This window comes from Lontra canadensis, unplaced genomic scaffold, assembly GCF_010015895.1.
Source record: "Lontra canadensis isolate GAN:19392208 unplaced genomic scaffold, GSC_riverotter_1.0 scaffold30, whole genome shotgun sequence".
Classification (NCBI taxonomy): Eukaryota; Metazoa; Chordata; class Mammalia; order Carnivora; family Mustelidae; genus Lontra; species Lontra canadensis.
In genome coordinates this window covers 18,470,125-18,482,601 of record NW_022631024.1, presented here as the reverse complement: position 1 = coordinate 18,482,601, position 12,477 = coordinate 18,470,125, and the positions used below count along the sequence as shown (strand labels likewise).

General features: G+C 57.0%; 1 protein-coding gene across 2 annotated transcripts in view; it reads right to left on the bottom strand.

The window, feature by feature from the left end:
- The window catches only part of CAMSAP1 (calmodulin regulated spectrin associated protein 1), a 57,096-nt gene extending 44,699 nt beyond the window's left edge, over positions 1-12,397 (bottom strand). For both annotated transcript variants that reach the window (XM_032866220.1, XM_032866221.1), the window contains exon 1: positions 12,164-12,397. In XM_032866220.1, coding sequence (XP_032722111.1) covers positions 12,164-12,323 — 160 coding nt within the window. In that variant the 5' untranslated portion in view covers positions 12,324-12,397. The remainder of the gene's footprint in view (positions 1-12,163) is intronic.
- Positions 12,398-12,477: the final 80 nt, after the last annotated feature.

Below are 12,477 nucleotides of genomic sequence, written 5' to 3'. Positions count from 1 at the left end.
AATCTTTTTTAAAAAATAAAATAGGGATGCTTGGGTGGCTCAGTGGGTTAAGCAGCTGCCATTGGCTCAGGTCATGATCCCAGCGTCCTGGGATCAAGCCCCACACGGGCTCCTTGCTTGGCAGGGAGCCTGCTTCTCTCTCTGTCTCTGCTTGCCTCTCTGTCTGCCTGTGCGTGCTCTCCCTCTCTCCCTCTGACAAATAAATAAATCTTTTTAAAAAATAAAATAAAATAAAAAACAGGAAAATGTGACCAATTCTTGGGGGGGGGGACTCAAGCAACAGACGCCAACCCTGAGATGACCCCGATGTCAGAATGACCGACTTTAAGCACAGACTACAACCAGGCTCTACAAGGTCAAGGTCAGGACTCTGGAAATAAATGAGACGATTAAAGTTCTCAGCAGAGAAATAAAACTGGGAGAAAAAAAGAACCAAAATTTGAGGACAGAACAATATGGTGTATCGACAAAATGTTCCCTGAGCAGGAAGGAGAATGAAGAGGACGGGGAAGTGGGTCAGTGAAGCGGAGACGTGTGTGTGACATCGTCAAGCTAAAGGGACAGACGGAAGAGAAGGAAGAGCTTCGGGGAGCAGTGGGGCGACATCGGACGTCTGACGCCTGTGCTCCTGCAGGGAAGAGACTGGTGCCCGGAAGCCTCTGAGTAAGTCATGGCCAAACTCTCCCCGCAGTTACTGGAAGACACAGGTCTGCAGGCTTAGGAAGCCCAGCAAAACCGAACGGAACCGACTGGAAGAAAACAGTGCCCAGACGCGTCCTGATTAAACGGCAACGAAACAAAGACGAAGCAGCAGGTTCCAGAGACGACGGCTGGGGTACTCAAGGGTAGTCAGTGGAGGCCTCCAGCCAAACAACGGAGGAGAAAAGACAAGACGAAGGGGCGCCTGCATGGCTCAGGCGGTGAAGCGTCTGCCTTCAGCTCAGGCCAGGATCCCGGGGTCCCGGGATCGAGTCCCACATCGGGCTCCCTGCTCAGCGGGGAGTCGGCTTCTCCCTCTCCCTCTGCTGCTCCCCCTCCTTGTGCTCTCTTGTGTGTGTGCGCGCGCGCGCGCTCTCTCTCTCTCTCTCTCTCTCTCTCAGATAAATAAAATCTTCAAAATCCTTAAAAATAAAATAAAAATATAAAAGTATAAAAAATGAAACAAAATATTAAAAAAAGATGGGGAAGCATTTTGACAGAAACACAATCTGGAAATTACAAAAAAAGAAAAAAGAACTTGACAGGTAAGAAAAATGAAGCAGAAGTTCTAGAACAAAAACGTACAGTAACGAAGCCTCATTTCACAGACGGGACTGGTGAGCCGCAGACCAGCCACGGAGGAGAACACGCAGCAGAGAAGGAAAACGACGGTGTCCACAAGTGTCACAGGAAGAGGGAGGAGAGAAAACGCGGGGCAGACTGTCCTCCAGCAAACACACAAGAATCTTCCGTACTTGCAAAGTTCACGAAACCCAGGGTACAGGCGGAGGCGCACGCACGGAGGAGCCTGCTGGCGGTGCGGCAGAACCGGAGAACACAACACAAACTCAGAGCAGCCGTGAGGGCCCTGTGGCCAAGTGTTCAAGGACAAGGGGGCACGGACTTGTCCCTCCCTGCTCCTCTCCTCTAAGTCCAACCACAAACCTAGGAAGAAAGTCAAAAGACAACCAAAAGGAGATCACGAAAGCCGCCTGAGGAGGGCAAACCGTTCTGGGACCCCCGGAATGGAGGAGTGGCACAGCCACGGGGCAGCTCATGACCTCCCACCCAACAGGACTGTCCAGACTGGGCTTTCTTGACCCTCTGCCTCGCAAAAGAAGGCAAGCCGAGTGGGCTCATTCCTGCCCCACACTGACCGGGAGCCCCACACAGCAGGCCGGGCCGGCAGAACCAGTGGGGGGCAGACAAGAAGCCGCACTAATGAGCAGTCTGGAACACCTCGCTCCACACAGCCCCCAGTCTGGAAGTACTCTCCTTCCATCCCCCATCCTCCGACCATCTGCACAGGGGGACCCCACCACGGCCAGCACCCGGCCCGGGACACGCTCTCTGTCCTCCAGAGACTCCAGGCCGTCCAGCGCCAGGAAGCTCTTCCGCCTCCTAAAAGCAGCACCAGCAGGCACAACGGGAGCACCCCTGGCCACAGACGCACCAGGCAGCCGTCCCGAAAGCACTCGGGCCCTGAACGTTAGACTCCTTGGCACCACGATGCACACAGGTAGGCCCAGGCCGGCGTGCTGTGCTTGACTAGGGATGACGCTGCGGGAACTGAAGATGGGACCCAGAGGCTCCCGACACAAAAATGATCGAAAATCCCTTGTCACACCCAGAACCAGGAAACTCATGACTCATGAGGAAAGACCACCCACCGACTGACACCAACACCAAAGTGAGCAGAATGTCGGAGTTCTCCGACGAGGACTTTAAAGTAACTATCATTAAAGTGATTCCACAAGCAACGACAAATCCTCCGGAAACAAGAAAAATTGAGAATTTCAGCAAAGAAAAAGAAGTGATAAAAGAACCAAATACAAAACTAAAAACTAGAGCAACAAACTGCACTGGCTGGCTGGGCTCAACAGCAGACGTGACGGAGGGCGGCGGCAGTGAGCCTGTGGGCAGAGAGACACAGTCCCCCAAGCTGGACAGACAGACGGCACGCCGAAGACAAATGAGCCTCGGGGCCTGCAGGAGAGGAGCACGAGAGCCAACATCCAGGTCCCTGGAGTCCCCGAACAGAGGGGACAGCGAGCACGGCTGAAAGAGTATGAGGAGAAAATAATGGCTGAAAACCTCCCAAATACAGCAGAAACGATAAATCCACAGGTTCCAAGAAACCGAGTGAACCCCAAATAACACAAACCCAAAGAAATCCACGCTGAGACACGTCATCCCTAACTTTTGAAAATTAAAGACAAAAAAAATATTTGGAAGCAGCTGAAGAGAAACCCTGCACTCCAAACAGGAGCCCCGAGCTCGACGGACAGCAGGTCTCTCCCGGAGCCACGTGGGCTGGACGGAAGCGGCACACCTTTTTCCCACGCTTGTGGTAAAGAGCCACCAAGCAGATTCCACACCTGGTGAAGGGATGGAGGAAAAATAGAGACATTCGAAGTGGGAAACAAACTTTATTTATCTACTTATTTACTCATTCTGCCCAGGGAAGGGGCAGCGGGAAAGAGAGAGAAACTCAAGCAGACTCCACCCTGAGCACGGAGCCTGAAGTGAGGCTCAATCCCACAACCCTGAGCTCATGACCTGAGCCGAAACCAACAGCTGGAAGCCCAAATGACTGCACCAGCCAGGCACCCCCAGACAGAGGAAAACTTAAAAAAAAAAACAAAAAACAAAACAAAAACAGTAATTTCCAGGGCGCCTGGGTGGCTCACTCAATAAAGCCTCTGCCTTCGGCTTGGATCATGACCCCGGGGTCCTGGGATCCAGTCCCACATCAGGACGCTGCTCAGCGGGGAGTCTGCTTCTCCCTCTGCCTCTCACCTTCCTCAAACCCTCTCTCACTCTCTTTCTCAAATAGATTTCTTTTTAATTTTCTTAAATATTAAAAAAAATGTCCAGCAAACCTTAAACGAATGTCTAAATATGATAGAAGAGGGAATCCTGGAGCATCAGGGAGGAAAAGTAACAGAAGGGTACTGATAATTTGGTTAAATGCAACAGACTATCCTCCTCATGAGTTTTCTGGACAACATCTAGTGACAAACAAAGACCCCAACACCCTCTGACAGTCACAACAACAGTATTTAAGGTGGGGAGAGCAAAGCGACCAAGGTGGAAAAAGGTTTTTGACACCTCACTCGAAATGGCCAACCGGTGCCAGTCCGCCGGGGTGAGTCCCATACACTGTGACACCCAGAGCTACTGAGAGAACTGGAGACGTGCTCCTGCAAACAACCTACACCGATCAAGACGAAGTCCTGAGAAGTAGTCAAGCGATCCATGGGAAGGCAGAAAATGAAAATGGAAACAAGAAGCATAAAACACAATAAAATGTCAGACTTAAGCCTTAACTACTAGCAACTCCACTAAACGTAAACACCCCAAGGACCACACATAAAAGACAAAGACCGGCAGAGCGGACCAATACCGCCATGTGCCGTGGACGAGAGATTCGGCTCAAAGTCCATGACGCAGGAGGCTGGAAATGAAGGGACCAGCGCGGCAGTGCCAGGAAAACCCTGTTCCCAAACAAACACACGAGTGCAGGCCTCGCTCCAGCAGTACCGGACACAGCAGAAGACAACTGAAGACACAGAGATGTATCACCTAACGATAAGAGGGTCAACCCATCAGGAAGACATTAAGATCCTAAATGGGAACGCACCCAATTACAGAGCCTCCGAACCTGAGGGAAGAGAAGAGAAACGGACAAGTATGCAAGCAGGGTTCAGGACTTCAACACCCCTACTGGCAACCGACAGAAGTGCTACACGGAAATCGACGAGGGCATGATCCCACCCAGCCGAGGAACCCGGTGGGCACGTGCAGACCACAGCATCCCAAGTAGAAAATGCATCTCCTCCAGCGCCCAAGGAACGTTCACCACAAAGACCTTATCCTGGGCAGCAAAACAAACTCCAAGAAGTTTAAAAGACTAGAAATTCTACAGAGTATTACCTCACCACAGCAGAGTCACACTGGAAATCACGACAGAAAAACAAAACAGGAAAATCTCAACACGTGGAAATCACACTTAAAAATAACTCCTGGGTCAACGAGAAGCATCAAGGGAAACAGAGCTCACCGAACTGAATGAAAATGAAAACACAACGTACCAGACGTATGTGGGATGCAGCAAAGGCAGTACCAAGTGGGAAATTTATAGCACCGAGCACTGAGACCAGACAAGGAAAAAGGCTTAGTCATCTAAGCACCGCCCCGGGAACCGAGGCAAAGAGCAAGCAGAGGAAGGGTGGCCGGTGCGGTCTCTGTGGGAACCGAACGTTCTGTGTCTGCATCCTGCTACGTCAGTAACCTGGCTGTCGTGCCCAGTTACCGTTCTGCAAGAAGTTACCACAGGGGAGACTGAGGAAAGGGGGCCCAAGACCTCACTGTGTAATTTCTTACAAATGCCATATTAACATGCCATTATCTCAAAGTAAAAGTTTAATTTCTTAAAACACCGTCCAAAGACCTGAAAACAACCAGCAACAACAATGACAAAGATTCAAACGGCCAACAAGCCTAGAAAAAAGTGCTGATCACTGAGTCATGAGGGCAACGCACACCGGAGCCACCAGGAGCCAGCACGACCCGTGCGCCCAAACTGCTGAAGTTACAAAGACCGAAAGTGCCGTGTGCCGGCAAGGACGCGTGTTGGCGGGGCTGGTGCAAACAGGAAGGGGAAGTGGGCAGTGAAAAACACCACGTGACCCAGCCACTCCAGGGCCGGGTGTCCCCCAGGACGACAGAAACAGATGCCCACACCCAGCCGTGTCCGCGAGCGCCCACGGCGGCAGTATCCGTGGCAGACAGAAGTCCCAGTGGCCACGCCCGCGGGAGCAGCCAGACCACAGGGGCCGCCGCTCGCCCCACGCAGCAAAAAGGTCTGTGCACACGGAGAGCTGAGTCTCCAAATTACCAGGCCACGCGCAGGAAGCCACACGGCATAGCTGCGTTGTGTTTCTAGAGGCCCTAGAAAATCCGAGCTCACCCACAGCCCCTGGAGCACATCAGAGAGGCTCTGGGCCGGGACCCGCTGGAGGGGCGCACACGGACCCCTGTAGTCGGTCAGTGCAAAGAGCTCTAGCTCCAGCAGGTTGACCGTGCTCGGGCTCCTCAAACCACATTCTCGGAACGTGTACGCTTTGTTGTACGTTCGTGTGCGAAGTGTCTCTCAACAGAGCCGATTTTCCCAGGGCTCCGAAGGAAAATTCTTCCCAGTGCACCTGCCAAACGAGGGACATTACCCTACCCTACAGAGACTTCTCTGGAAGGCACAGGTTTCCAACATCTCTTCTCGCCTCAGGAACCTTCAACAGCTCCCCAGTTGACACAACAAAACCCCACTTTGCCCACCAGCCATTCAAGGCAGCCCAAGGCCAGGCCCCGGGCATCTCTCCCAACGCACACTCACCTTCCCACCGTGCACCCAGAGCCCACGCCAGTCCCAGCTGCAAGGCTGGTGGCCCCTGGGCAGGAAGGGGCCCTACCCTATCTCCTCCTCTCCATCCTGGCTTCCGACCACCTGTGCCCTCACCTCCACCTGGTTCTTCCCCACCTAAGCCACAAACTCAAGCCTCACTTAACTTGAATGAAACACTCTAGATTCCCTCACGCTCCCCTTACCTGCTCTGCCACAGCACCTGTTCCTTCCCCAGGTGCCTGTCCTCTTGGGTGCATCCCAGGTGTCTGAGTGTGCGGCCGAGTCGGGCACTACCCTAGCCCTGAGAGGCCTGTCAAGGACCCCCGAGTCCACAGCACACGCTCGCTGAACTGACAGCAATCTAATTTTGTGTGAGTGAGTCTGAAGCGAGTAAAGGACAGTCACCAAGGGGCCCGGAAGTGAACGGATCAGGCACACAGCAAGGGCTAGGCCAGATAGAGGAGTCGGAAAGACACGAAAGCAGAAAAGCTGTGCGGAATAAGGACTGACTATTCCCACCCAGGGGGCCCTGTGCGGGCCCACCTCCCACCCCAACGTCAGCCCAGCCGGTCTCGGGGGGCTCATCTGCTCTGTCGTCCCCGCTGCAGACAGGCTAGACTAAGCCTCAGCCCATAAGGCAAAACACCCCCAGCTCTGCTAGGGACTCTGTGTGCACCCCCCAAACCCGCAGAGTGAAAGCCAGCCCCGGGCTGAAGGCGTGAGGAGGTGCCACCCTCACCGGGGGGTTAGTGCCCTCATAAGGAGGCTCCAGAGAGCTCTCCGGTCCCTCCTGCCCCAGCACGGAGCAGCCACCCCCAAGGCAGGAAGCAGGCTCGCCGCAACGCCGATGTTGCCTGCGCCAGGGTCCGGGGCTTGCAGCCCCCAGCACTGGGGGAGACAGACGTCATCCAGGCTACGTAATGTCATCATGGCAGCCAAAACACCCTGAGAGCTGATCCCAGGTATCCCACCAGACGACAGCCTCTGCCCACTCCAACCTGCTAGAAGAATCCTGCCAGGCTCCGTCTCTCATCAGCCCGCCCCCCCACAAACCTTCCCAGACACACATCACGAAAGAAACCCCACCCAGCGTGGAACACCGCGGACCACCTGGTCCACACTGGTCTCCTAAACCAATCCCTACTACTCCGGTCCACGAGCCCTGTCACGAGGTTACTCAGTCCGCATCGAGCACTTCTTCTCCTGCACACAACCAGCCAGACGCCCCCTCTCTCCCAGAGGGGCTTCCCACACCGGACCCATCCTTCCGAGCCTCTGACCCACGAAGCCTGCCCACGGCTCCACGGCCCACTCCCCCAGCCGGTGGCTCCCCAGTCTGCCTCCCGACGGCGGAGGCACGGACGCCGCGCTGCGCTCGCTCACCTCCCTTCCCTCCTTACACAGCTCGCGTGGGCTTCAGGCTGATGGATGCACCTCGGCCCATACGGACGCCCTGGGCTACGGAGCGCACACGACAGTGACGCCCGGGGCAGCACGCGGTGACCGCTGGCCCCATCCCAGCCACGCTCCGATCAGACGACGGATGAAAGCAATCGGAGGGGCTCAACCGTCCAACTAGGAAGTAAAAAAGAACACTGTCCACGTCCGGTACCACAGCCACAAAACCAATCAACAGCAAGGGAAGCCCAGGAGCTAGTCAGGGGTAAAGGTCACACGGACGGGGTTCTTGGAGGGACACGTGCGCGAGTTTACCACTGCAGCCTGGGAGCGGCCGGCCGCTCTGAGGGTCGCTCCCGTGTAAAGGATCGGGACAGTCTGAACTTCGAGGTGGACATCCGCGCAGGACAGGAAAGGGGATGCGTGCAAACTGGTAGAGCTTTAGAAACGCAAACTCACGCAGGTCACGGCCGTGGGGACGAACACACATCGTCCCTCTCCGCACTCCAGCCGCTTCAAGAAGGGTTCCAGCTCTGGCACCCACCGGACAAGCAGCGGAGTGCGGCAAACAGAGCATCCACCAGGACAACCAGGACCCCTGGCCCCACGGACACCAGGCAGTCCTCAGCGCTCCCGAGCAGAGGGAAGGTCGTGCCACAGGCCAAGCAGCGGCCTCTTCACTATCTAGGAAACCTAGAGGGTACATCCAGGCTGCCTGGCCCCTCCACCTCCAAAGTCCCCAAAGCTCTTGCCAAGAACAATCGACTATTAGAAAGTACAATCCAGGGGCACCTGCAGGGCTCAGTCGTGAAGCAGCTGCCTTCGGCTCGGGTCATGACCCCAGGGTCCTGGGATCGAGCCCCATGTCAGGCTCCCTGCTCAATGGGGATCCTGCTTCTCCCTCTCCCTCTGCAGTTCCCCCTGCTTGTGCTCACTGTGTCTCTCCCTCTTTGTCAGATAAATAAATGAGGTCTTCAAAAAAAAATTTTTTTTTAATTAAAAAAATACAATGTGAACTCATAAACCAGGAATCTGAGTGAATCACTGGGTTAAAAAAAACGACCATCTGCTTGCAAATGAGGACCTCCCGACTGAGACACACAAGGGCCTGTTCTCCTACCAGCCTAGGGACAAGAGCAGCCCCGGCTCTACTTCCAGTTCTGGGGCCTGGAGAGGGGTTCGGAGCACACAGTTCATTTTCACCAAAGGTCCCTGCGACAAAGCAAGGTGGTGAGCCCCAGAGCTGACCCTGAAGAGAGGCTGCTCCTGACACCCACTGAGCAGACAGGGTCCAGGCCATCCCTGCAGTCTGTAGAACGCGACACAGCAGCAGATCCCCCAGCTCCGCCGCAGAGACCCAGCCCAGCCATGAGGAGTTCCCTCCCCACAACACGCTTTCCCAATCCGTTGTCTGACCACTCCAGTGCGAGTGTGAGGACAAGGGTCAATCCCTCGAGGAGGACAGGCTCTCTCCACCCCCGTGAGCTGCCTTGGTGGCCCCTCCGGGCCTGCCCAGCTCGGGCAGCTCAGCCCCTGGCCAGGGAGTGTTGAGGTGTGACCAGTGTCAGCCTGGCTCCCGGGGCTCCTTGACAGGAAAATCACCAGCACTCGGCCACATAGCAACAAGTCTGAAAACAGCTGAGTGCCTTCCAGTACTTTCCCTGCTTGCTGTTTCAACACTGTCCTTGGAAGAGAACAATTATACCCTGCCATTACCCCCTGAAACCAAGACCTAGAACCCTTTAAGCTTCTAAGGTCATGAGCTAAATCAAAGCCAGGAACGCAGTAACCCCTTACAGCACTCTCCTCTGTAAACAAATGGCACTTCAGGTCACTCCTTTTTTACAAATTTCTTACAACTTTCACTGAAAAAGACATCACAAAATTTCCCAGGTAAACCCTACTTTTATTTCTTTTGGCTTTCGTAAGTAAGTTCTAGCCCCAAGGTGGTCTTGAACTCAGGGCTCAGAGACCAAATGTCGCATGGCCTACCGACCACGCCAGCCGGGCACCAGCTTCTACCCTTTCTCGCAGATACTTTTAAACGAACACCCTCAGCACATGCAGTACATTACCGCTAAGAAAATAACGACACCACTCTCCACGAAACCACAGTCACCCCGAGAAGGAGGGGCGGAGCAAGCACAAGGTGGCCCCGGCTCTGGGCTGCAGCGAGCCGAAGGCGCCTTTCTGAATCACGGCAGGCCACCAGCAGGCCACCAGCAGGCCACCAGCAGGCCCGGTGGACGGACACGCCGCTGAGCCTCCCCGGGCACTACAGATGGCGCGCAGTGACCTGGGGGACGCGGACAGTCCCAAAAGGCAGACACAAAGCATGACGGCAGCCTCGGAGCACCGGGCCCTAGAGCGTCTGCGTGCTTTCCATTCCCGCACAGAGAAGAAGCTACTCAGGTTCACGCAGCTGCTTAATGACAACCGTACAGGTGAAACACTGAAGACACTCTCACCGTCACCCGCAACACCGACGCGCCCTGGAAGCTGCAGACCCCAAGAACGCGTCTAATTAGCTGGAACTAAACCGGAGAGACACAGGGAGCTGTCCCACAGAAGAAACAAAGAACAGGCCCCTAGATTAGGAGAAGAATTTCGGGGGGGGGGGGGTGCTGTCTAAACTATCCTATCAAAACCCACTCCCCTCCACCGTTCTGCTCTCCTGAAAGGCCAGACAGACCGCGGGCAGCGCCAGTCTCCCACCCAGGCCGTGACCTCCACACCAGCGACCTCCAAGAACCCACTCCAGCTGAGCCAAGGTGAGGCTTCTGGGTCACGTGACAGGATCGCCCAAATTTGTAAATTTAAAGAGACACTCAACTAGGGAAAAAAAAAAATCTGTTCCCCTTCTGAATCAACATACAGACTGGAAAAGCCTTTTTGTTTGGCAAAACTGAACGGAAACCAGACCTCCTAGACTCAGCGTTTGGCCACCGCGCCACCACGACGGGAGAGCCCCTGAACGCCGGACGGGCAACACGGAATCCGGTCTCAGGTCCTCGGACAGCATCTTTCCTCCTCCCGCTCCCGCGCCCGTTCTGCTCTATGAACACCCACCTTTAACGATCCCAAAACCGTAAGGCCTATTTTAATGAGCCTCTGAATTAATTACCAGATGCGTCCACAAGCACTGAAGAGAGAGCTGGTACTGGGAATAGAACTGGACCCTGAGAGAGGCACACTCATCTCCAGAGAGCGGACGAAGCCCACGCCGGCCGCCAGAGCTGAGCGCAGCGACACACACACATCTGCTTGCTAAGCGAGCAACGAGAGGGCTTCTGAAAAGGATTTGCGCCCGCGCAGCACTCACCACCAGGACGCAATCATTTCCATACATAACATCTCCAAAACACACACAGGAGCGAGACCCTGCACACATGCCCCAGGAGCCGGGCCCAAGGACACACTGGGCTTCGGAGCCAGGCGCGGAGCCCCGCCAGCGCCCGTGCGCGGTGACCGAGCCTCCGGTGAAGTACTACACGGCCATGGAAAAGCAGAAAGTCCGCCCGGAGCTGGAAAGAACCTAAGACGTAGCCCAGCGGAAAGCCCTCTCGGAGGCGACGTCAGAGAAAAACCAGCCAACGGCGCGCGTCCCAGGCAGGCGGAGGCAAAGCCGCAAAGGCCCACCAGGCTCAGGGGCCCTTCCTTACCCCGGCTGCGAGACACCCGGTATTCCTCCTCACGACTCACTCTCACGTTCCTGCAGCTTTTATCAATTCCACGCTTTCCCTAAAATCACAAAATTCACGTGTGCACCCAACTCCCCAGAAACTGCATCGCTTCAGGGCAGCCATCAGCGAAACCGCAGATCCCAAGGCTGTGAAAGGAGGAAAAGGCGCTCCTTGCACTCTGTCCAGCCAACCCAAGGAAGCCGACCAGCGCAGCGCAGCGCAGGCCCCAGGCCGTTTACCCTCACGGCCCGCCGGGCCTCCCCCGCGCACATGCCGCTCCAACTGGTGCGATCCTGTCCCGGGGCCACCCTGCTCCGGACGGGCTCACGCGGGGTCCGCCAAGTCCATCCCCAAGGGCCGCTCCGCACGTCGCTGCTGCGGCCCTGGAGCCGGGACGTGTGCACCAGAGGAAAGGCCGCCGGACAGCGGCGTCCACGGAAAAGGTAGGCTGCCCAGCGCCAGCGCCCAGCACGGACCCAAAACAAAGCACCGGGTCTTACAAAGCCACGACGGAACCCTTCGTCTGGGAAGTTCCGAGAGCTGGAGCCAGGAACATCGTAATCCGCTAAGCACATTAGGACCGAACGCAGCGGATGCGGCTACAAGGTTACCCAGTTCTTCACAACCGGAGCCCACCGCGGGGACGGGGCAGTTCCGCGTGCGAGCTTCTGCGCGCCCCGCCAGCGCAGGGCGTCCAGGGTCTGCCCCCCCCCCCCCCCCCCCCCGGCAGGACGGCCGGCCCCGCACCCACCCCCGCGCAGCCACCGAGCGGCGGCCGCGGACGCGCCGCCTCCTGCAGCACCTGCCGGGCGACCCCCGCCCGCGCCCCCGCCATCGCGCGCCCCGGCCCGCGGCCGGCCGGCTCCGGAGGAACCCCCGCGCGGCACGGTGCGGCCCGGGACCCCGCGCACAAAGGCGGCCACGGCCCCGGCCCCACCGCCGCCCCCGGGACCCCCGCCCCGGCCCCGCCCCGACCCACCGATGCCGTAGGCCTTGGCGCAGATCCACTGCAGGTTGGCCGCGATCTTAGCGCGGGCCGAGTCGTAGCGGTCCAGGGGCACGATGTCCACGGCGCCGTCGGGCGCGGCCTCCATCCTCCTCCAGCCCTCCCCGGCCGGGCAGCCGCCCGCGTCCACCATCTGCACACAAAAAGGCCGCTGCGGCGCGGGCGGCGCCCGGCCTCCGCCGCAACAAAGGCGCCGCGCCCCTCGCCGCGCCGGGACCCGCGAGGGGGCCGGGCCCGCGAGCACCGCCGCCCCCGGGAGGCCGCCCCCGCCCCGGCCTCACCTCACA